Source organism: Olea europaea, chromosome 1, assembly GCF_002742605.1.
Source record: "Olea europaea var. sylvestris chromosome 1, O_europaea_v1, whole genome shotgun sequence".
NCBI lineage: Eukaryota > Viridiplantae > Streptophyta > Magnoliopsida > Lamiales > Oleaceae > Olea > Olea europaea.
In genome coordinates, this window is record NC_036237.1 from 30,618,092 (window position 1) to 30,642,960 (window position 24,869).

The following is a 24,869-nucleotide window of genomic DNA, read 5'->3' on the forward strand; positions in this document are numbered from 1 at the left end:
TTGAAGAATGTGTAGTCGAAAAATAAAGAAAAAATTTTGGATTTGCGTGTAATATTATTTTATTAAAAAATGTGTAATTGACAAGAATAGAGAAAAAAAAATGAATTATAATTTATTAGGGAATAATGGGACCAAACGGAGCTTAATTTCATGGCATCATTAGTTCCCTAAAGCATTAATAATATAGTTCAGATGACAACTGTACGCTACACATTTCTTTTGTTAACTTTTTATACTTTTTTAGTCAAGAATTAGGTATCACAATCACTTTCAAGAATACAGCATAAAAAAATTTGAATATGAGCTGCATGAATCATCAACATCCACGTAACATAATTTTACAGGAAACTAATTTCTCAGTTCCCACTTCCCAGCTGAGGTATCTCACTCATAAATATAGAAAAATCTTGGCATAATTGATTGAATCTTATTCCGCAGTCGGAAATCAATCTCTCCTCCTTCCACCCTGTCCCAACGAGGCAGGGAATTTTAAGGGACTAGGATTGCTGGTTTTCTCTCGGATCAAGAAACTGAACGAGGCTCGAGTCGTGCGTGGTTTAAGGCCATGATGGAGAAATTTGTGGCGAAAATAACTGTTGCAGCCAGTGAGGGGAAGAAACTTGGAGTTGAAGATCCAAGAAGAATTATTCACTCATTGAAAGTAGGATTGGCCATAACTTTGGTTTCACTGTTCTATTACTTTGACACTTTGTACCAAGGTTTTGGCGTTTCTGCAATGTGGGCAGTGATCACTGTGGTCGTCGTCTTTGAATTCTCTGTAGGTAAGTTCACGTTGTGCTAACTAAGTTACTTATTTCGCCCAACAAAACATTTTTTTTTCCTTTCAGAAGGCAAGTTTAAGTTGCCTTCTAGAAAAATAACTTAGTATAAAGCACATGCCAAACATGGTTTCCTGGAAATTCTTTAATAGTTTAAACTTATAGAATTAATCCTTTATTTTGCAGGGGCGACGCTTGGAAGAGGCGTAAATAGAGCTATTGCAACATTGTTAGCGGGCTCACTAGGCGTTGGAGCACATCGGTTAGCCAATATTCTTGGGGAGAAATTAGAGCCTGTATTTCTTGGATTTTCTGTTTTCTTAGTAGGTAAGAAAAAAACATATCCACTGGAAGCATGTTTGATAAACAGCATTGGTTTAGGATACTGCAAATAAGACTATTATCTTATTTTTGTTGCTAAAAGTTGATAGATTAATGTACCTAGCACATATAAGAAACATCCAGTTTTTATGTATTTAGACCATCATCAAATTAATTATTGTTTTAAATCCAAATGGTGCAGTTTCTTCAGTAACTTTTATCAGATTTCATCCTAAATTGAAGGCAAGATTTGACTATGGACTTCTGATATTTATCTTGACATTCTGTTTAATATCCGTCTCTGGCTACCGGGACGACGAGGTTTTGAAAATGGCACATAAAAGGTTGTCCACAATCCTCATCGGTGGCTCGGCTGCTGTGGTGGTTTGCAGTTTCATATGCCCTATATGGGCTGGTGAAGATCTTCATAATCTCATTGCAGGCAACATCGAAAATCTGGGGATCTTCCTCGAAGGTAAATTTCACGCTACATAGGATTTTTTTTACTATGCAATATTGGACAATATTGTCATTTGTACAAAATAATGTAGAAGAAAATTTACTTATTTATCCATCACTCATTTCTATCACATTATAATTTCAGTAACTTACAATGAAATCCAAACAAACACTTGATTTCTTTGTCCTTTCCTTTGAGCCTAACCTAAAACTTCTGATCAGGTTTTGGACATGAATATTTCCAAACATCAGATGGCAAACTCCTAGATGACAAAGCATCTGTTGATGAATACAAAAGTGTTCTTAATTCAAAAGGCACCGAAGAATATTTGGTGAGTTATAAAAATTTCTCTTCACGAAACACAGACTTTCAACTTTAACATTGAATTTTACTAAATTATTTCAATTTTATTGCAATTTTTTCTGCAGGCAAATTTTGCAAAATGGGAGCCCAGACATGGTCGCTTCCGATACCGGCACCCTTGGGATCAATACTTAAAAATTGGGGTACTTGTGCGAGAATGTGCTTATCGCATTGATGCTTTGAACGGCTATCTTAACTCGGAAATGAAGGTAAATTAGAATCTTTTTTAGTACTCCGTTCAATTCATTGCTCTATCTACTCAAAGGTAGATCGTTATAGTTACATTGTATATTTTGTTTTACTTAGAATTTGTTATCGTCTGAAAGTGCAAGATCACCTTGTACTCTTATTATTCGTTACAACGGCAAAATGAACTTAACTCTCGTAATTAATGGGAGGTGCTGCTCTTCATTTATTTTGCCTGTTTTCTTTGTTATTCATAATGCTAACGACTAGAAATTAGGATTCAATCCTTAACTTGTCTCTCGCGGGAGAGAAAATTCACCCGAAAATTTTGTGCTATTTCTGCAGACACCAGCAGAAGTCAGAGACAAAATTCAAGAATCATGCACAAAGATGAGTTCAGAATCCAGTCTTGCTTTGAAAGAATTAGCATTATCAATTAAGACAATGAGTTCTTCATCCATTGCTGATCCTCATATTGTCAATGCAAAAACTGCAGCCAAGAAACTGAAGTTACTGCTGAAATCAGACATGCGGGAGGGGACAGATTTTCTTGAAATAATCCCTGCTGCCTCAGTTTCTTCTTTACTGATAGAAATTGTCTCCAGCACAGTGAAAATTGCTGATTCTGTTCATGAACTAGCTTCCATGGCAAAGTTCAAGAATGATGTTTTGAAGCAGAAGGAAACTGAAAAAGGGAAAGTATTGAGAGTCCCAAGTATTGAAAGATCCCACAATATTTCCATAATTGCTGAGTGATTAATAATTTCAAGGATTTGGACGGGTGTTCAACTGAGTAAAAATGATCGATGGAGTAGGATTTGGATGAATGACACATCTTATTTAAGTAGAAATCGATATCTCAATGGATCTCGTTGAACGCCTTCGTGATTTAGGACAAATTATATCGTTCAAGCGGTCAAACAGCCATTATAATATGATGCTTCCAAAATTTAAGAACTTGTTTATGTTAATTCTCGTAATTTTATTATTTTGTTCCCAAGGCCTTATTTACCATGCTCAATTTGTCATGACATGTTTCGTTCATTAGATTGGTTGAAGAATCACTCCTTGATTTAATGTCCACCATTACTAGCAAATTATTTAAGATATATAAACCTAAAAAAATGAGATTTAACTTTTCCTTTCTTTATTTTCTCTTTTTCTTCACCTCGTTGGTCGTGTCTCTATATATTCAGGGAATTTTCCATTTGTACATAATCATTACAGATATTTACATGAAAGTGGACCCCATATGAATAAATTATTGTCAAAAAAATCTCACCCACCCCCTCTCCGCATTGTGTTTATTCTGTAAGCCTTCTGCAAACTTTCTCTCTATGCAAGAAGCAAGGCTCTTATATTCTGCTCCCACTGCCCTAATAAAAAAATTTGAATCCATTTTGCGGTCCTTTCAATTAATAATTATAATGTAGGCTAGACATGATCGTGCTTGATTGAATAGATAAAAATTAGATTTCTATTGTAAATCGTATTCAGACTATAATAGACGAAAGTCGAGCCAGACTAATTTTATTGGGATCTAAATCTAACCGTCCAATTCTCTATGAAATTTGTCAAAAAAGTGAACTTTTGTTATGGTGAAACTGAATCGAGTCGGCCCATCTTCTTTCACAACCATTAAAGTTAAAGTTAATTGGAATATGAGAAACGGATCCAAACCTAAATGTTCCCTGTAAAAGCAAAAACAATGGGCCATTAGCCTAGGCCCGAATCAATTCTTCTTGATTGTGAAGTCAAAAAATCAACGGATGTGATTCATTTCATCCATGATTGGGACGCAGATTTTCGACTCTTTCGTTCAACCGATCCTCTATAAAGAGAAAATTCCTCTATTGGTACCCATTCTACTTCTTGAGTTGCATATTCACCCTTAACTTCTAAGAATAAAGAAATTAACCCTCTACAATTGTCTGTCATTGCTTGTTGTAAGCTACAATGACTATCTTGGTTGAAGCTTTTTCTTCTTGAACTAGAACTCCACGAGTCTCGATGAGTTGTGATGAATCATACATAACCTTCTGGTTATTGACTGCATTACTAAATGAATCAGCATTATCATTCTTATGTGAGGAAAGCGAATTACACACTGCACTCAACTTCTCTTCATATGGTCCAAACTTCATAACATCTTTATCAATAAGACCTTGCATCAGTGTCTTAGATTGTAACATCTACTACCAGTCTAGTGCCCCTGGTCCTCATTATATTCACGCTCGATAACAAATTAGGATTCTTGGGAGAAGAACTGTTCAAATATACTCAATCTTCATATGATTTTACATGTGTCCAACTTTATAAAACTAAATAATGTCAAGAACTAAGTTACTACTTTTAAGAGATGGAACCTATTTTCCACTCATCCAATAGATTGGACCAACGGTGAATATCACCCCCCCTCCCCCGCGCCCCAAAAAGTAAATATCTACATTACCTTCACCAATTCACACAAAAAATTTCCTCTTTAAAACATTTCTTGAATAACATGATTCGTCCGAGTGGAGGATCACAGAACAGCCTTGAGATCGATGATCTTGCGCGATTTGCCGTCAATGAACACAACACAAAACAGGTTTCTCTCTCTCTTGTTTGTTTTTTATTTTGGCTTTTATAAAATCCCTGTGAGGGATTAGAAGATTATATGTTTTGCGGGCAGTTCAGAATTTTTTTAGTATTCTTTTTGGGTATTTATGAATTTTTTTTTATGCGTTTGAAGAATATTATATCATGTTTTGAGTAATTTAACTTTGAAGCCTATTCTGTGATAATTATTTTACTGCAATGGTATTTTGTGAAGGCTCTAAAGGAAAAGAAAAAGAATACGAGATGTCAGATGAAGTGTTTGGAAATTAGAAAGATTGCAATTCAGAAATTTACTGTTTATTGTATTGTTTTTGTTCACTTTAATGGTCTTTAGGTGCCCCATGCCATCTTCGTGAACCTAAAACTTCACCAGAACATGTGAGATTTGACAGTGTGCCACCCAAATAGGTAGCTAGATGCACTTTGATTCTTAAATCATCGTGTTTATTGTGGAAGGACATGAATTCTACAAAGTTAATTAGTGGGATTTTAAATGTGTAACTTTTCTGTGGATTGTGTGGAATGTAACCTTACAATAGAATGGAGTAATCAGGTTACGTTAGAGATTATGCATCTGAAATAGAAGAGTGGCTATTCCTGGAGCTGGTAGCCTAGCCTATCACATCCCTGGACCTCGAGATGTGCCATAACTAGTTCAGGTGTGAGCTACTGTGCCTGTTTAGCATTTGTCTTCTGATGCTGAGCATCAGGGATACAGAGTAGCATGCTGTGGCCTGGATCCTTGGCCAGGAGGCTTGTTTCGGTTTGTAAGTGCCAAGGTGTCATCCTCTTCACTATGAGATTTTGCTACATGCACAGTTTTTTTCATCTGTCAAAGTATCTGTCAAACTTCTTGTACATGTAGCAAAGCACACTCGCCCGACACAATATGCATACAATAATGGTGTTTAATAATCAAGATTCAAAATCCGGAACAAGATGAGAATAGTCATTTCCAGTAAATTACTCTCTCAATGTCTCGGTTCCATTCTTGCCAGTACAGTTATAGAACTGTATAATTTATTTTAACAAACCACCTCATTATTTACTGAGATGGAAACTAAGAATCACCGACATGCTTAAACTCTTGTACTTCCTTGAAGTTCATCCATGGCTTCACCCACAATTTGGCTTCACATACTTTATTCTTGCCACCATCTGAAGCCTCCAGGGTTATATGGTACATTGTTCCAGCCACCACCCGCTGCTTCACATTTGCCACTTTCTTAAATTCCAAAAGGGCATTCTGAAATCAAAGTGCCATATATTGCCTTCAGGACACTCTCTGGTGACTGTCACGCCATCTTACATTCGTATGGATCCCAAAGTGCTATGTGTGTCATGTGTGATATGGTGTAGCAATTTTCTGAAAAAAATTAAAAATAAATAAATAAATAAAAATATTCGAATGCCACATGTACCTAGGTGGGGTGGGGTGATTGGCAAACCTGTACTTAAGAGAGTAGATAATTCAAAACCTCAGAGAAAGGGAGGTTTTTGTGAGAACAGTACAGAAATTGCGAATTTAAGGTACTACCTTCATTGCAGAGATGGAAGCAAAACTTAAAATGATGAATTAATATCATGTAGCATACCTTCATTCCTTATATGTAATATAAGTGAGCAGAAATAGAATCTTGTCCATTCTTACTATCCCAATCATCCGCCCTGGTGCTAGGCTGATTCAACAACAGGTTGTCCTTATCGGTATGCATATTTAAACTGTTTAGAAAGTTAGATTCAATTTTCATTACTGATTTGATTTAAGTTTTGTTTTTCTGGTGTTTATTTGATTTCAGAATGCCCTTTTGGAATTTAAGAAGGTGGCGAATGTGAAGCAGCAGGTGGTGGCTGGAACAATGTACCATATAACCCTGGAGGCTTCAGATGGTGGCAAGAATAAAGTATATGAAGCCAAAGTGTGGGTGAAGCCATGGATGAACTTCAAGGAAGTACAAGAGTTTAAGCATGTTGGTGATGCTTAGTTTCCGTTGCTGATCAGTAAATAATGTGGTGGTTTGTTAAAATAAATTATACAGTTCTATAACTGTTTTGGCAAGAATGGAACCGAGACACTGGGAGAGTAATTTATTGGAAATGACTATTCTCATCTTGTTCCGGATTTTGAATCTTGATTATTAAACACCATTATTGCATGCATATTATGTCGGCAAAAGGATTTTGCTATTTGTACATCACTTGTTATCACCCTGCTGACAGAATAGTGTGTTGGCAAAACTTTATTGGATCAAAAAACTGCTTTTTTTGTTCTTGTCTGGGAGAAATTTTGAGCAAGATAAAAATGAATTTTTGAACGTTGTTGGCCCGTTTTCCCCAATTTGTTTTGACTTTCTTCTCACACTGGGACCCATTTGCTGTCCTGCCTAGGGTAAAAAAAATGGCTTTTAATCCAAAGAAATTGTTGCCAGACGGGCTTTAACTGTACAATGACAGAATACAATGTGACATTTTGTTTAAGAAGTTGTCAAATCATCAAACATGGTTGTAATGATTTTAATTAGCTTCAGGGCAGAAAAGTTGTCAAAGTTTGTTATTCCCGTTTTCACATAATCTTTTAAGACCTCAAAACAGCTAGGCTCCAACAGCAGATCTTTACACGAGCGATAATGAAGAAATCATTCACCAATCCTTCCTATTGAATATGGAAATTTATCATATATTTCAACCTAATCCACAAAATACTAAGCAGCTGCAACCATATCAATGATATTATCTGCGTGCAGAATGACCTAGAATTGAGGTCAAATGTCTCTCATATACCGTTCAGCTCATGTTGCAACATATGAAGCCCCTATTTGGTCGAAATTAAAAATTAAAATTTTAATCTAATCCAAAATCAATAACTAATTTAAACCACATTTATGAAACATGTAACTTTTCAATAACATGTTTCATCAACATTTTTGAAAATCCACTAAATATCTTATTTTAATCCCTACCAAACAAGGGCGAAATTAGGACACGGCCTAGATCCTGCAATCAAAGGTGAAAGCAGGAAATAGATGATGGTATCCTCTCTTTCCGGATACTGCATAAAAACAGACCAGCCAAGTTTCTTTGTTAGCCAAAACAAAAAATGAGTTGCCGAAAGAATAAACAACACAAAAGTTAAGGAAAGGCAGCTCCACCAGCAGCCACTGGGGGATAATGAAGCAGCCGCAAATTCAACCGATAGAATTTCATACGTGGATGGGCAGAAAACAATAGTAAGATAAGACGAGATGATAAGAGAAAATCATTCTTTTCCCAAATTCCAGGCGAGAATTGAAGTATTTATTGGTCTTGCTCTCGGTTAGCCATACAGAATCATATAGTACAAAATCCTAAATGAGCTGACAAGGAAACTCCGCATCTTGTCCCAAACTAATTTTGTTTTCCTTTGTTGTCTCCTACGGTCTCTAATCTGCTACCAGCTAGTTAACAACATATATAAACATCTGCTGCATGGCGCAGACCTGTATGAGATACGATTGCTTACTACTTCACAAAATGGCAGGATCCCGTTCTATTATTCTTCTTCATCATAATCTTCTTCTTCTTCCACATCCATCCTCCTATTGATATTGGCAAGTTGAGTAGGATCGATCGTCATCCCTTCCACATCATTGAGGGACCAACCAGGAATTTCTTCATGCTTCATTTCAAGAGCTGCATTTGTACTCAAGTTAGAAGTGCCTCCAGCCATTACTGGTGTGGAATTCCCATTCTCATGTAAGTCCACATTAAGATCGAAATTTCTGACTGACATATCTGCCTCCTTCCCACCCATATTGCTAAAATCTGCAGGACCTGCAAAATTGTCTGGCTTTTCAAAATTTTCATTTTGCTTCTCATCATTCTGGGGAGAAACATCTGGATAGTCTTCAAATTTCTCATACTGAGTATTCAATTCTCTCTCTTGAGTGTGACTACCTTTGTTCCTACCACGACCTCGACCCCGACCCCGACCCCTACCTCTTCCCCTAACTCTCCCACCAGTGCTGATGTGGCCAGTCTCAGGCTGCAAACAAAGAAACCTCCATTAATCATAAGTCCATATCAACTTTTCTACACCTCCTTTATCCTGTGAAGGAATTTTGGATAAGAATAAAAAATTTTACTGTAAGAATAAAAAATTTTACTCTTTCAATAAAAATGACCAACCCTAATATTAATTTCTACAGGAAAAAATCAGTATGATGCGTTATTATCTTTTTCTTAAAATCAGTAACAGCCGATACTATCAAAATCTTAACTCATAACATCTAAGAACATTAAGAATACCATCTCTATTTGGGAAATTCTAATAGTAATTGCATTTTATATCAGTTTGAGATGACATTTGTTCGAACTCAGGTTTGAAGTGAAGATTATTGGTTAATATTGACAGTATGCACAAAGTAATTACAAACTGACGTCTTCGGATATTCTTTCAACTTCTCAATGCAAACCCTGATGAAAAATTAGCATAGGAGGATAAATAAATGTGTCTAATATGGTAGAAGCAAACCCGAGTTCATGGTTTTTCTGTCACTCAAATTACTTAGTTTTTTCAAAAAGTTGTAAAGAAAAGCTAAAATGATATTCAATTAGATGTTGTAGTTAAATATAGAATGTCATAGAAATTAGCTTACCATGTGGATTCGTTTAGACTCACCATCAGTGCCATTGTCTTCGTCTTCTGAGACCCTCCTGCATGGAAAAAGTTTTAATGCTGTTAATTTCCACGTCTAAAATTTTACCCAAAAAATAAAACAAGAATCATATGAAGTTCCATACCTTTTTTTGGTAGCAGATCTATCATCAGCAGAAGCTTCTGAACAGCCTAAATCAGGAACCCTACTTACAGTGTCCTTCAGGAAATCAAACACGTTAAAGCTCTGTACACATTGCTTCCTGGGAATGAAAGGAATGAAAAAGTAGATGATCAAAAGTGTAGCCCTTGGACAAAGTCAATGTTTGAATAAATAGACAATATAACATTCAGACCAAATAAACAACACAAAGATTCAAAAGAACTTACAAATGCAAAGAATTCACAGTTTTTGCTCCCCTTTTTAGAGTAATCTCATAAGTCCTGTCACAAAGATCTTGCAAAAATAGTTCCAAAGCTTTAGCTGCATATGAATAAACGCATAAAGATCTCGTTGACATCAAGCCATTAAGCAAGACAAGTTATTGACCATGACAAGAGAAATAAAAAAGAAGGCTATAACGAGAACAATGGAATAAAAAATTTGAAGAAAGAGAGAGAGAAGAGCTGGACCACAGGAACGACATACAAACTAAAACCGGTACAGCCATCGCAATCTTCCCGACATCCTCATCAGCTTGCATAATCTTCTTGATTCGAGACTGCAATGAAATAACAAGAGAAGACTATTCATCTAAGCATTATAAAATATTCAAATTTCTCAACAAATACGGACCGTAATGGGAAAACAGATGAGTCAAAATTTTCAATATTATGAGTTAAATTCTATAATAAATATTGATCCTTATAAATTCTATAATATATATTGATCTTGGACCTTGTTTGTTAAAAGCAATACTGCTATAATAAACAACAATCAATAACAAACTCTTGTGCCCCAAAAGCTAAAATAAAGGCATGTGTAGATGGAAGAAGAGCTTGATCTCCTTAGCCTTTGGAAATACAATATTGCTGCTCATTTTACAGGTTATTTGTAAATACATGTCAAAACTTTATGACAGTAACATAGTATATTTCAAATTTGACACAGAGCTAATAATTGACAAACGAATAAAATAATGAAATAATTCATGAGAAACATAATGAGGGCACATTTGGCTCAGATTATCAAATTTGAAGACTGGTTAATGACAATGAATTTTCGAGAATCTCGCTTCATAAATAATACATTCTATTATGCTGGTCAAGCTATCTAACCAGCTGCAGATCCATTTATTCTCTTTTTACATTTTCTCCATTCATCTGAAGATTCATACCAACTCCACAAAAAGCACACACTGGAGTCTCAAAACCTATATCTCACTAAATCGACGAACAGAGCCAGCCCACAGAAATCCAAAATTTTAAGGCAATGACAACCCAGTAACAAAAAAAAGCACTCCAACACTCAATTCATCTTCCACTTAGGCATTTTTATGATAAATTTGTTTCAAAAAAAGTTAGAAAAAAATATCACATTCCTCGATATTTAAAAAAAAAAAAAAAAAAACCGACTATTATTTAGAAAATTTTGGGATATATGATTGTCTAATTAAACATCAAAAGGTCGAAACACAACACAACCACGCAATATTAGAAAAAACAAAATCACATGACATATACATAAGCCTATATATGCGTAAATATATACAAATACATATAGAAAGAGCAAAAAAGAGTGGGAGAAGATTGATTTACAGCAGGAAAGCGGGTGGCGAGCTTCTTCCTCATGGCGACAAGCTATCAACTTCTTCAATCATACAAAACCTAGCTTATACAAACCCTAATATGAGTATAAATACATATAAATATATGTATATAATGGGGAAAATTCCACAATTTGCCCACAAAAATTTGAATTTCGTTGCGGATTTTTATTTCAGAAGGAAAATAAAAAGAAATGGATAAAGATTTGGCAGATTCGCTTTTGGTGGATAAATACTTTCACAGAGTCCAAGGCCAACATTGACTTATGATTGTTTGAGTCACGTTACTTCAAAAAAATGTATTATTAAATAATAATTTGATATCATTTTAATCATATATTTTTTAATAAAATAATATTACACGTAAATTAAAAATTTTTACTTATTTTTTAATCGTACATTTCTCATCAATACACTATTCAAGAATGTATTATCATCAAAATAATGTGGTTCAAACACCTCTTTATTACCCGGATTTAAATGTAATGTTTTTTTTTTTATTTTTTAACCCTTTTCTTTTTAATTTTGGGCCCTCTGTTGTGTGTTAGATAGACAATAAAAAAGAGTTTAACCATGAGTAACGATATTTGTATAGAGCCCGTTTGGTACGGATTAAAATTTGATTTTAATCTAAGTTAAAATCAAACAATCAATATTAACCATATCTTTCATAAATCACCCAACTTTTCATATATTTCAAAAACTTCTACCACAATCTACTAAAAAAATCTAATTTTAATCTCCACCTAAAACCATCATATAACAATGAACAAATCGATTTACATATTGATGATGTCAGCCGTCAAGTGTTTATTCTTTCCATCAGCCACCTACTCGATCATTCATTTACTGAACTATGTTTAGAAATTAGGGTAGTTTATCGCTATATGAGCGTGAAAGTTTTTATGATTCACTGATGCCTTCTAGATAGGATTAAGAGACTTTATTTCATTTCATTCTCTCTTATTTTTCTTTTTCTCACTCTTTCACATAATCAATCTATATATCATTGTGTATAAATAACATTACTCTTTAATCATATGGTATTACTTTAAATTAATGGATACATGACTTTATTTTGTAGTTTGATTCTGTTTAAAAAGTGTTTAATTTGGTTTAAATTCACATTAAGCACGCAATTGTAATTGGAGATGATGGTGCTTCTGGAAATGAAAAATGGTGATGGTGGAGATAGGATGCGATTGGAGATGGCGGGCATGGTGGAGTTTGATCGGAGATGGTGAGCTTTTTTAGTGGAGGTGTGATGCAAATTTGGATAGCATAGTGGCAGAGATGGTATCGATGACAGTGATGGTGGAAATAAGTGATAACAATGGCGGTGATTTTGGTGTTGGAAAAGGGTGGCGAAGGTGGTGTGAATATAGTATGTAGGTGGTGGTGGTGGTGGTGGGGCTACGAAAATCAATGCTAATGTAACAATAATTGTTACGCATAGGGGTGACGACGATTTGTGTTACTTTAAATGTTATGTTGGGATTGATGTGAAGTTAACATTTTATGTTACGGGTGGTATGATGTCGACGACCATGATGACAATTAAAATGAATAGATAGTTTTAAATAAATAAATTAAAAAAATAATGAAATTAGTAAACTTTTTAAAGATATTTATTAATTGTTTCCTGAAATTTTTGGAACAGTCTTTACAAAATTGAACTCGTGGGTTTTGCCCAACCTTCAATTTGTTGGAAGTATTAAGTATTAAGAAATAGCATTTTTGACAAGTGTTCATGAAAAATTGGGTAATTAGCATATAACGTTCTTACATTTCAATATTATTGTAAAAAACATCCATACCTTCATTTTTTGGCATTATCTTTGATTGTGCAAAATATTATTTTTCATACAATTTCTTTTTTAGGTAAAGCATATTCTAGTAGTTTTCCCTCTTCCTTCCCCGTCTGAACACATTTTCCCCTATTTCTTCCTCTAAAAACTAACATTTAGCCTCTATTTGTTTCTCATTCTTTCCCTATTAAAATGAAATTTATGATCGTTATCCATTATATCAAGCCACCAAATTTGAATTTTTATCTTTTGTGTGGGGTCAATAACGACTATATTTTTTATTATCATTCTTACAAAAATGAGAAACAAACGTCCCCTAATTTTCTTCACTAGGATTTACACACAGTTCACTATTTTTTGCACCTTTGGATTTAAAGTGATTTCCTTATTCTTTCCATGCTGTATGTAAGTATTGTTCAAATTTTCAACGTTGTCCAAGCAGCCCACCATTTCTTGGCCAACAGAAGCAATTAGGCAAAGAGAGAATATTATCTACGTCAGGCCAAGGAACATAAATTTCTAGTGAAGAAACTAAAGGTTGGTTTTTAGAGGAAGAAATATAAGAGAAAATTGATCCAAATGGGGAGAAAGAGGGAAACGACAAGAATACCCTTTACTTAACAGATAAATTGGATAAAAATGGATTAAAATGACATTTTACGCAATCAAATATATAATTAAAAATGGAAATATCAAACATGAAATGTAGGAACGTTTTTCACAATAATAGTGAAAGATGAAGACATTAGTCATTATATGCTAATTACCCTGAAAAATAATTTAAACGACTCACCATGTATATAGTATTAAATATTTATACATATGATAAAAACTTACAACTATTCCGAATAAGGTACCGCGTAAATAAGAACTTATATAATACCTAAATTATTGCACATTGTATGAAAATATTGTTCTGTAAATTTTTTCCATTTCTTAAATAATCTGACTTAATAATTATAATTTTTAAAAATATGATGTGAAACGTGGGTCATAGAAAAGTTTCGTTTTACTTAAAAATGTGATTACTTACTATTTTGTTTCGATCACATGACATATGTTTCCATCTCTGAGAGAAATTCTTCTATAATGACACAATTGCAAGCCAAAAATGAAATTTAAAATGTAGAGTCAAAAGTTTCAATAATGTACACATTAAAAACTTTCTGTGCAACATGAGATTATACCTAAAATTCAATATTCGAGTCTTTCACTTTCCAATTTAGTCTTGTGTGCAAAAAAGTTAAATATTTATTTCAAATGCTAATTCATTATTAGTGTGTTAATTATCACATATTCGCGAGATCCACTATTTTTGTTCATTATAAATTCTCTTGAGCAAACATTTTTGTAACGATTTAATCTCTATGCCCAAACCGTTAACTTACGTACTATCCGTTCTATCAGAGTTTAGCCCATCTTACCCCTCATATATTTCTATTGTGTCCCCAAGATTCGAATTCATAAAGTTTCCTTTAATAGAGATTTAAGTTAAAATCTTGAGTATCCAATTTCCCATAGTAAAAATTAAGCCCCTATTTGACAACCATCATTTGGAAAGAACAATGTTTTGAACAAAGATTTTTTAAAGAAACTGTGGTTAGAGTGTAAGAAAATTTTTGAATTTACATGCATAGTAATCGTGTGATTGTGTAATTGAAAATGACTATGTAAAAATAAAATAAAAATGGGTTTTCAAATAATGGTTGTGGGGCTATATATAAAAAAAAAAAAAGAAAAGAAAAGAAAGAATACATAATCCTTGTCTATTACAATGAATAATGTTGTTCATAGTAAGGAAAACTAACAGTTGTCCTATGTGGCATACACGTGATAATTTGTTATTTGATGTATAAGACAATAAAAAATTACCATATTAATGTATCAAATAACAAATTGATATGTATATACCACATACGACAACCATCGGTAGTCTTTATTATGAATATAATTACTCTATTACAATTTCAATTGAAAAAGTCGTTTTATTCGTTCCTTTAATTTATTGTCTCGTTAGCATATTGGTCCTCAACTTTTAAAAAGGAGTAAATTGAACTCAACATTTATATATAGTTGCTCAAAGATTCTCTTAAACCTAGGCCTTCTATCATATGTCCCAAAGTACAATCCTTTTTTAATAAAGCTTGGAGTGATCTTAAATACAAGTCATCTTTCCTAGTGGAAGTATAGCGAGAATCTAGAGGGCCATGTGTTGACTTTATAAGAGAAGAGATCGAATCTCAGAATACATAATTCGACTAAACATAAATATTTCCATCTTATTCTATATTCAGAAAAATGAAAACATATTAAAAATTCTTTAAATTGTCATGTGATTTTCATGTTTTCATTACTTCTTGAAATATCTAGGTTGAGATGTAAAGCTTAACTTCATAAAGTTAAGACATTTAAAATAATTAAATAAAGACCCAACACACTCTAATTCAGGATTTGAGATGCTGAACTTATCTTCATAAAGTTGAAGATTTGAAAATCGTGAGATGAATTAATAATAGACTCAACACTTGCTAGGATTTGAGATGCAGAATCATCTATGTAAAGTTGAACATTTGAAAACCATGTAACGAATAAATAAAAACTTAACAATATCTGGCTCAATATTTGAGATGCAAAATATATCTTCAAAAAAGTTGAGCCATTCGAAATGAAAAACTTATTTTCACTAAAACAATTGAAAGGTACGTGACGATTTAGAAGAAAATTGGTAGTCTCTTGCTTGGGATTGATTATACGATGAGTAATGCTATTTATAGTTGCTCACTGCAACAGTCGTCTTACGTGACATTCTATATTGCGGTTTGTAATTTGATGTATTAATTTGGTAGTTTTTCTTTTCCAAATATATAAAATCACTAGTCATACATGCGTGCCACGTAAGACGACTGCGATAGTAAATAACATTATTTTTACACGATTATAATAAAACAATTTTGCCCTTTTCAAAGATTTGAGATTTAAGTCACTATCAGTGTAATAGATTGAGGGACAATAGTTGAACTTTTCCATTCCATTTGACCGAAATGTTTCAATTTTTAGCCTTGATTACCTATCACTCTCTCCCCTATGCCCCTTCTCTTTCCCTCTCTCATATATTCATCCGTCTCCAGAACTAAATCCAATTCTCCATTTCCATAAAACAAAAATTCAATCCTAAATTGAACACCGAGCGATTTCTCTATCGATCGATCTGTTACAGGTGAAAGGCCCCACTCTAATCCCTTTTCTGTTTGATCTATTGTTGGTGGTCAGGGATGTCTATTTTTTAAATTTATCTTTTTAAGTTTATTTTTGGTTCGGGGATTTAAGGTTTGAGATGGGCATTAATTTGTTGTAATTTTAATTCTTGATTAATCTTTCTGTGGATTTCTTGGTTTAGTTGAATTTTGAATGGCCATTTCTGTTTCTTGATCTGCCTGTGGATTTCCACTTGATGTTTATACAAATGAATATACTAATTTGACGTTTACCAGGATTTTTTTTGTGCTTTTGATTTCGTGTGATAATCTGTTACGTGCCTTTATGTGAATATACTAGCCCTTTTTTCCTTGGGGCAAAGATATTAACTTAGATGGAAATGTTGTGTTGTATTCCGAGAATTTTAGTTTAGGAATTTTATGTTGCCAATATTGGGACTGGATTTCCTGTGGAATTAATTTAATTTAGATTAGCAGCATCAAGAAGGGCATTTTCTTTCTCTTTTTCTTGAGTCAAGAGTTTGGATGTTAGTATTACAATGAATTAATGTTTTGTGAATAAATAATTGAACTTAGACGAAAGAAATTGGTACTTGGGAAAATGATTTATAGTTAATGATTTTAAATGAAGTGAGGAAGGAGCGCAAGGCTAAAAGTTGAAAGAAGCGAATCGGTGACCATAAGACGAAGGAGGTAACAAACTGGTAGATGTATTAGATGTTTACTTTGGTCTTCCTAATTATGATATGTCATTTTTGGTGAATGAATCTGCTGAGGGAAAATTACAAATGACGTGGATTTTGTGTTATCTATGGTAAACATAGATTTTGTCTTTTTCTAGATAATTAAATTCCGTTGAATTTAATAGGTCCAAAAATGATCTAATGCCCACCGTGGGCCACTGTGGGCGTGGCAGCATCCTGTGTTGCCATGTCCAAGGTGGGCATTATAACCCATGCCCACCATGGGCATTAGATCAAAGCCGGTTAATAGGTCATAAACTTCACAGTAATGGAGAACTTTTTATTAATTATGACAAAAGATTTTATTCACGTATGCACTATTAGGGCACAAAAGTTTCTTGGAATCCTGACAGGACTGTGGAAGATCAAAAAATTTGTCATGGATTTTGTGATCATTGTAGATGGGTATGAATTGGGAAGTAATTGAGATGCTATGACATTTTTTGGCAATCGACGACATCTTAGGTTTATACGATTATGTTTATCTATTGGGTTCTTAGTAGTGCATTTACGGGTATTATCCATTTAATCAATAATTTATAGGTCTTGGGCTCCATTATAAGTCCTGCTTAGAATTGTTTTCATATTATTTCATGTCATTATGAAATTTACCTCAAAAGAAAGTCATCTGCTGTCCTATTACTTTTCCTTTCCTTATTGCCTCTGTGATCAATCCCGGCCTCCCAGATCGGCTGTTTTCTTCTTTTGTGTTTAAAGTGATGGCATAAGAATAGATAATGAGACGTTTTTTGGTAGAAAGCGCCTTAGTTATTTGAGACTTAAATGGCAATATTCTCCATTCTTGTCAATGAATGAGTTCTATTCTTTTGCAAATGTTAATTTGGTGGTTTAAATTTCTAAATTTGTCTCCTAGCAAATGTCATCTACCAAACTTTGCTTTATAGGCATCAACATACACCCACTCCTGATCAAATGGGATAGGACGCCACTTAGAATTAATTCGTTCCACTTGAAGAAATTATGAAAGAGATAATCTTTTTTTCTGGAGATATATGTCCATGTGTGTATCCAGGACATGTTTTTTGCCTGGAGTACTATAATCGAAAAGGTCGAATAAAGGCATTTCAATTATGCATCACTGCATACACTGATTTTTTATTTGGTGTGATTGCTCTGTTCCCCACCCCCACCAACTTCCTCATCCTGTCATTTTCCTCTCTATCCCCCTACCTGACCCATATATAATATATTCATCATCAGACGCAAAATATGACCTCATTGTTTGTTCTTTGTTTTGGTATGGACATTGTTGCCATAAAAGATGCTTCCAGTAGCAGTTGTGGAAATATTGCAGTTTCTTATCTTTTTTTTCTATTTTCGTTAATAATGGGGTTTTCTGTAGTATATAACAGTAAGTTAATGGAATAGACAAGTATTACTATCAGTACATCTGTGCTTGGTTTACTTTTGCTGGCATTTATTTGTATCCAATGGATATCTTAGCCACTGGTGTTGCATTTATTAGCAGCTCAACCAGAGGATATGTCTCCAGCATCCAGATCCAAGTCCAAAGACAGAAAGTCTGTTAAGGAACCTCTGAAGGGTTCTTTGAAGACTTCTGGTCATGCTAATGTCACTGTTGGGGCTCCAGCAAGTGGATACAATCCTGTTTTGGGAACATTCCATACATTTGATACAGCACCGCTTTCCTCATTTGGTCCACTTCATGTGAATGGTCGCTATGGAAACATAGACGAGACAGATGATCAAAGTGGGATCTCATTTGGGACTGGCGTTGAGTATGATTCTGTTTCCAATAATGGTAGCTGGTCTGGTGAATCAGAAGACCATAAAGAGAATCCATCTCATCATCCGCTGCGTCAAGAGTCGGTGCCTGGAGCTGACAATGACAAACGAGAAAAAATCCGTCAACAGAACGAGAGAAAACATCAGCGACAAAAAGAGAGGCGAGCTCAAGAACTACATGAGCGATGTAGTGGCTATCTCATGTCGAGGAAGCTAGAAGCTCTTTCACAACAACTTGTATCTATGGGTTTCTCTCAGGAAAGGGCAACAATGGCTCTTATTCTGAATGAAGGCAGAGTAGAGGAATCAGTTGCATGGCTTTTTGAAGGAGGTGAAGAAGACAAGCAGAGGGAACGGAATCTTGACTGTGGGGCTAATTTGAAAATAGACATATTGGAAGAGCTTGCTCGTATTGCAGACATGGAAATTAGGTACAAGACCTCCAAGCAAGAGGTTGAAAGAATTGTGGTCACCTGTGAGGGTGATCTTGAGAAGGCAGAAGAAACATTGAAGGCACAGAAGCAGGAGCCCCCTTCTACCCCTCCAAAGTCAGAAGAAACAGTTTATCCTCCTACTGTAGTCAATGGCAAACCACCATTGGCTATTAGTCAGAATGCAATGAGGCCACTAGCAAAATCTAATATACTTAATACTGTACAACTGAAAAGGGATGATAAAGATTTAAATGACACCAAAGTTCCAGTTGCCGCTGTTTCGTTGGTGGACCCTGGAAGCAAAAGTATGCAGATATCTAAGAAAATACAACCAAAAATGGATTGCGCCAAATTGCAACAGATTGCCATGCCAACAGAGAAGAGGTGGCCAAAAGCAGGATCAAATCCTCCAGTTTCCCAGTCGTTAGCACCACCTTTGCAGGCTTCAGCTCCAGCAACCAAGACAGAAGCATGCTGTGTGGCTGCTGGAAATGTTTTGAAGAACCTGCAGTCTGGATCAATGAGAGAACCAGTCATGGTGATGCAGCATCCCCAATCCGTCAATGGAAAGCAGGTTCCTACTTCAAGTGCTAGATTGTCTACTTCTGGGACAGCTATGGATTGGTATAATGGCGTGGAAACTGTGAAGTCCAAAGGGTTAGTGCTACCTGTTCCAGGCACGAGAAGCCTGAACCCCAATGACATGAGCTCAAATCTATTGTACAATAACCAACTAAATTATCTACCCCGTCAGCAATTTTTGTCAAGCAGTGGATCAGTGGAATCTCAAGGAACTAAACAGGGAAATGGTTTGTGGAGTATATCAGCTACATCTCCATCACTGGCCCCAGCGTCTTCCCTTGGACTGTTCTCTGGACTTGGCACCAATGGCTCGTCTAGTTCTTCATACCTGGTAGACTGGAAAACAGGCAGTTCAACCTTGCAGTTAGATTACACCAACATAGACTGGAGTTTGGATAGGGCGTCGTCTATGTCTAGGCCTGGAGGGTTCTGGCCTAGTGAGAATGCCTTTAGGGGAAACAGTACACGTGCTTATGATTTGATTACTTCTGGTCAAGGCATCAAGACTGCTATAAGACCCGTTCTGTCCAATGGAAATAGTGATTTTATTCCTGGGTTACAGGACACGGTAGCTTCTTCCCAAACGACTGCTGGTGGCTCTCGAGAATGGACTTCTCCTTTTGAAGAGAGAGACATTTTCAGTTTACCCAGACATTATGTTTCCTCTCCTTCTCAGTGAGATGAGTAGAGGACTAGAGAGAATAAAGAAAAAAAGACCAGATAAATATGCTTGGATTTCGTATTGGTTGGATAATCTGATACTTTTTACTGTTGATATGTTTTATGGACAACCTTAGTAGAAAGTAAATGACTCTTTGTTCTTTCTTTAGTTATTTAGGGTTTGTTCGGTAGTGATTATGAGAATTGATTATATGACTGTTAAAAAGAAAAGTTAATCTCATTTGTGAGGGAAAAAGTAAAAAATGAGAGCTCAAATGGTGGAATAACAATAGAAAATAATAAAAAAGATTGATTTTTTGGGATAAAAAATTGCTACCAAACAAGGGCGTAATCATTTTGCAGTCGTCATTCCCAAAGCAGTCTTCTCTCTATACAGAATAGGTAATGCCATTGGACATAAAATCATTTAGATCTCCGAATAGATCTAACCGAATGAACCAGAAAATAGTTCAACTAGCCAATTCTTATTGAATTGACAACATCCCATAGTTTGTTGTTAAATAGGAAATCTTCATCATCCTAACCAATTCAGAGAGTATATTGACAGGGGTATAACCGAATCAATATGAAAGCTATGAATTTCAACTAAATTATAAATTAGAAATGTTGGTGCTCACTAAAAATGCACTAAAATTTCAACCGAGTTGCCCCAATTTCCACACAGACTACGATATCAGCTTGTCATTAGCAATTAACAACCACTCGAGACTTTACAGATAGTTTTACTAACAGAAATAAATAAAATAATAATCCTATTCATCATGAATACTATTGACAGTCGCCCTGCGTGATATATATACATGACAGCATATGTCACGTAGGGCGATTATCGGTAGTTTTCACTATGAATAAATTATAAGTTCTTCAAGTTCAGCCCCTGTTTGATTCGGATTAAAATCTGATTTTAATTTAAGTCAAAGTCAAATAACCAATATTAACCACATTTTTCATGGTCCTACAACCTTTCAACAACACATTTCAAAAACTTTTATCAAAATCTATTAAAAATCTAATTTTAATCCATACCAAACACCCTTTCAGTAACCACAGGTGAATTCTACCCAATCTTGGATACATATCAACATGTGGAGACAAACACAAGCAGATAGTATTCGGCTACCCTTGCTCAGTTTACTAATCCTTTAAGACAATTTTATAAAACCATCTCTATCTCGCCAAGATATTTGCTAAAATCAAGAGCCAGATTCCGACATTGGAGTTAATTACAGGAGCACATGACAGGAAACAGATAATAAAAAGAGTACCAAAGAGAGAAAGTTTCCTGCAAAGACAACCTTAATAATCAAAATATCATCCAGGGTAGTTACCCCCACGATTATCTTTGTTAGATGCTGTCAAGCTAATTTCTCCTTCTTCAGCATAGTGGCGAGTGCTTAGATTTGACAATCAGAAAGGCCACAAGAATGAGAATGGATTCCTTCTTCCCTGATGCTGCACATTTTCCCTCCCACTGTTGTGTGCACTATTGCTGCCACTTGCATTCCCAGTTCTCGAATTCCAGTTGGGACGAGCACTTCCAGAACCCTGTGAAGGCAGCTCAAGACGGCAGACGGGACAGGAGTTGTGTTGAACCAACCAAGGAGTAATGCAATCAGAATGGTAAATATGATCGCATGGCATCTGCCTAGCTTCAGTACCCAACTCAAATTTATCTTGACAAACTGGGCAGTGAGAATCAGTACTAAGATGCCTCGGAGTAATTTTAATAGTGGGCATAGCATCAATTGCAGAACGAGGTGCCGGAGGGGGGCCCTGCCTATCGTTCATGGTAAGCTGCTCAATCAAATCTTGCAGTCCAGGCCCCATAAATATATCACCAAAATCACCTCGACGCTGCCCCATTCCATGGTTTCCATTGAGAAAGAACTCAAATGCATTATTATCAGACATGCTGGCAGGTGATTGCCCATGAAATATCAACCATGGACCAGCAGGTCCAGAACCAAAGGCAACACTGTTTTCAGGATTAACGCCTGATCGCGTCCTAATGTCAAAGGTTGGGTTTCTCCCAGCCATTCTCTGCCTCATAAGTGCTGCAAATGCATCCATGATCCCAAATCTTGGATCATGGAACGGTTCCATCACTCCAAAATCAGATGTATCTCCTGAATGAGATCCAACGAAATCCTGCTGTTGAGCACCCACAACCTCGTCAAGCTCTTGTACAAAGCCTCCATCACAAGATGGACAAGTCAAATTACTACCATGAAGCCGAACTGGCTGCCTGCACTGGTAGCACCAATGAGTATTTCCACTGCTTGACATTTCTTCTTGGTACTGCTAATATTAATATGACAGCTGTATCGTTTGCACAAAAAACCCAAAAAATAAAAATAAAATAATAATAAATAAATAAATAGGTTGTAGTTGAGTTTCAGATCTCAAAAGAAACCCTGAAAGACGGGTATTATCTTTGAAGTGAATGGTACCAAAGTTATGGACAAAATATAAAGCGCAGCTTAACGAAAGAAAAATTCTTTTGATGCATAAACACAGAATACAAAAGTTCATAATATGATATCACAAAAGCCTTGAGATAAATGTTCAAACAAATCAGAGGAAAATGATACTAATAATAAATAAATAAATAGGTTGTAGTTGAGTTTCAGATCTCAAAAGAAACCCTGAAAGACGGGTATTATCTTTGAAGTGAATGGTACCAAAGTTATGGACAAAATATAAAGCGCAGCTTAACGAAAGAAAAATTCTTTTGATGCATAAACACAGAATACAAAAGTTCATAATATGATATCACAAAAGCCTTGAGATAAATGTTCAAACAAATCAGAGGAAAATGATAAAAACGGAAACCTAAAATAAGCTCTATTTGATTGTAACTCATGAGTAAATTGTATTAGAAATAGTATGGAAACACATAACAAAATATAACATCACAACAAAGAAAGTGAACACAGCAACCAAACATATTTATCTGCAAAAAAAATAAAAAATAAAATACCCTAAAATTTCATTTGGACAAAAAAGAGAGAACGAGAACGAAGAGAAATAAAACAAGAGGAAATTCTTTTCTTTGTTTTAGTCTTGTGCAAAAGATAAACAAGAATAACAAGGTCACGACTTGTGTGTTAACTTCAAATATCATTTTCTTAAACTCTCCACTCATCCAGTTTTCCCTTTTCTTTTGGTAAATTGAAGTGAGTCTTTTCTTTTATATGCATTTGTTCATATCTCACTCCGCCAAAGATACAAAAGAGTAATTGACTCGATATATTTGCTAATAAAATGCAGTGAATTTTATGTGTATGCAAAAAATAAGTGAAAATACATATCACAGACCCATAATCAAGAAACCTTACAAAGCTTAGTTTGATTATTTGTATTAACTATTAATCTATAGCATATCCATTAACCACGAAAATTAAATCAGTAATATTCACCAAAAATACACATATAAATTCTCAGATTAAGGTGAGAAAAATCAAGAAACTAAAATTAACAAGAATTAAACCAAAAATAACATGGGGTGGATCTTTCTTTCCTTTCTTCGTTTATGCTTCCCCAAATCATGCGAATAATTGAGAAATCAAAACAGTGTTATTCGCCAAAGTACGCTTAAAAAAGGAATTCTGACTAAGAAATATCAAGTCAATCAAAGTCAAATTAACAATAATTTTCTAAAATTTTGCAGAATTCCAACAAAAATTCTGGTTTCAATTTCATGCTTCCCTAACTCATTCGCATTACTATAATCCCCCAATTAATAGAATCAAGAACATAAACCCACGGACATAAATACGCGTGTAAAAATAAGAAATCAATTGAAAACAATTTAGAGTAAGTTCAAACATTAAAAAAATTTCAAAAGATCTGAGCGTAAGATACCAGGAGCACTGTTCAGATGGACTGTTGGAAAGAGAGAGAGAGTGGGGGAAGGATTGGATATGTGCGGTTCTTTTGGTTTCACACGAAAACACGCCTGGTTGGTATGGTACAGACAACGTATTTTTTCGGTATTTCAGACTTTTTGTCTGTCTTCACTTTTCTCATCATTTTGAAAAAGTCTTAGGAAACATGTAGATGTTAATAAAGTTTTATTCGGTCGACTACAAAGTAATTGGACGAAAAATAAAGTTATGACTACAAAAAAGTTTTAACAAAATTTGTACTTAGTATGACAAAATTAATTGGACTAATTTTTTTTTTTTTCCATATTTCAATGATGTCACACTAAATGTTGTCAGTAGAATTTTTCGATAGAAAAATTCTTTACCTATAACACTATTCTTATCAACTTTTATAAAAAAATCTACGAAATTGAAGAGAGACGTATTATTTATCTTGCCGTCTGAACTATTGAATATTTGCTTATGAATATATGTAAATGTAAGGGCAAACTTGATAAGATGTGCCCCGTGTTCTCAATTTCTTTAACTCTTGTTTGACCCATATTTTCTAAAAATTCATTCATTTCAAAATTTATTTTTAATTTTACATTTTATGAAATTCACAATTTTTAATTAAATATTTAATTAATTTTCTTCAAAAAGT

At 34.7% G+C, this 24,869-nt stretch overlaps 5 protein-coding genes across 6 annotated transcripts; 3 read left to right on the top strand and 2 right to left on the bottom strand.

The window, feature by feature from the left end:
• Positions 1-359: 359 nt before the first annotated feature.
• Positions 360-3,130, top strand: LOC111400710 (aluminum-activated malate transporter 2-like). The gene is made up of 6 exons (XM_023028103.1): positions 360-782; positions 966-1,106; positions 1,303-1,575; positions 1,782-1,891; positions 1,989-2,132; positions 2,455-3,130. The coding sequence occupies exons 1-6, from the start codon at positions 566-568 to the stop codon at positions 2,863-2,865; spliced, it is 1,296 nt and encodes a 431-aa protein (XP_022883871.1). The 5' UTR covers positions 360-565; the 3' UTR covers positions 2,866-3,130.
• A 1,421-nt stretch (positions 3,131-4,551) lies between these two features.
• On the top strand, positions 4,552-6,903 carry LOC111400730 (cysteine proteinase inhibitor-like). The gene is made up of 2 exons (XM_023028118.1): positions 4,552-4,699; positions 6,510-6,903. The coding sequence occupies exons 1-2, from the start codon at positions 4,613-4,615 to the stop codon at positions 6,693-6,695; spliced, it is 273 nt and encodes a 90-aa protein (XP_022883886.1). The 5' UTR covers positions 4,552-4,612; the 3' UTR covers positions 6,696-6,903.
• A 1,053-nt stretch (positions 6,904-7,956) lies between these two features.
• On the bottom strand, positions 7,957-11,390 carry LOC111400720 (dr1-associated corepressor-like). Its single transcript, XM_023028113.1, has 6 exons — positions 11,102-11,390; positions 9,993-10,065; positions 9,734-9,827; positions 9,490-9,606; positions 9,345-9,402; positions 7,957-8,731 (listed from the first exon to the last, which is right to left on the bottom strand). Exons 1-6 carry the CDS (start codon positions 11,132-11,134, stop codon positions 8,240-8,242), a joined length of 867 nt encoding a protein of 288 aa, XP_022883881.1. The 5' UTR covers positions 11,135-11,390; the 3' UTR covers positions 7,957-8,239.
• A 4,551-nt stretch (positions 11,391-15,941) lies between these two features.
• Positions 15,942-20,487, top strand: LOC111400739. Of its 2 annotated transcripts, none has more exons than XM_023028134.1 (2): positions 15,942-16,134; positions 18,362-20,487. In XM_023028134.1, the coding sequence occupies exon 2, from the start codon at positions 18,379-18,381 to the stop codon at positions 20,335-20,337; it is 1,959 nt and encodes a 652-aa protein (XP_022883902.1). In that variant the 5' UTR covers positions 15,942-16,134; positions 18,362-18,378; the 3' UTR covers positions 20,338-20,487. The 2 variants fall into 2 exon arrangements, with proteins under 2 accessions (XP_022883902.1, XP_022883896.1); XM_023028128.1 differs by having other exon boundaries at positions 18,365-20,487.
• An 893-nt stretch (positions 20,488-21,380) lies between these two features.
• LOC111400750 (probable E3 ubiquitin-protein ligase RHC1A) lies at positions 21,381-24,387 on the bottom strand. Its single transcript, XM_023028139.1, has 2 exons — positions 24,204-24,387; positions 21,381-22,658 (listed from the first exon to the last, which is right to left on the bottom strand). The coding sequence occupies exon 2, from the start codon at positions 22,623-22,625 to the stop codon at positions 21,747-21,749; it is 879 nt and encodes a 292-aa protein (XP_022883907.1). The 5' UTR covers positions 22,626-22,658; positions 24,204-24,387; the 3' UTR covers positions 21,381-21,746.
• Between the last annotated feature and the right edge of the window lie 482 nt (positions 24,388-24,869).

Excerpts from the sequence above, each read along its gene's own strand:
- LOC111400739 (XM_023028134.1), top strand. The coding sequence starts at position 18,379 with ATGTCTCCAGCATCCAGATCCAAGTCCAAAGACAGAAAGTCTGTTAAG.
- LOC111400710 (XM_023028103.1), top strand. The coding sequence starts at position 566 with ATGATGGAGAAATTTGTGGCGAAAATAACTGTTGCAGCCAGTGAGGGG. Across the intron at positions 783-965 it reads CGTCTTTGAATTCTCTGTAG|GGGCGACGCTTGGAAGAGGC; the intron begins GTAAGTTCACGT and ends TTTATTTTGCAG. Across the intron at positions 2,133-2,454 it reads ATCTTAACTCGGAAATGAAG|ACACCAGCAGAAGTCAGAGA; the intron begins GTAAATTAGAAT and ends CTATTTCTGCAG.
- LOC111400750 (XM_023028139.1), bottom strand. The coding sequence starts at position 22,625 with ATGTCAAGCAGTGGAAATACTCATTGGTGCTACCAGTGCAGGCAGCCA.
- LOC111400730 (XM_023028118.1), top strand. The coding sequence starts at position 4,613 with ATGATTCGTCCGAGTGGAGGATCACAGAACAGCCTTGAGATCGATGAT. Across the intron at positions 4,700-6,509 it reads ATGAACACAACACAAAACAG|AATGCCCTTTTGGAATTTAA; the intron begins GTTTCTCTCTCT and ends ATTTGATTTCAG.
- LOC111400720 (XM_023028113.1), bottom strand. The coding sequence starts at position 11,134 with ATGAGGAAGAAGCTCGCCACCCGCTTTCCTGCT. Across the intron at positions 9,607-9,733 it reads ACTGTGAATTCTTTGCATTT|GAAGCAATGTGTACAGAGCT; the intron begins GTAAGTTCTTTT and ends TTTCATTCCCAG. Across the intron at positions 8,732-9,344 it reads AGTCTAAACGAATCCACATG|CCTGAGACTGGCCACATCAG; the intron begins GTAAGCTAATTT and ends CTTTGTTTGCAG.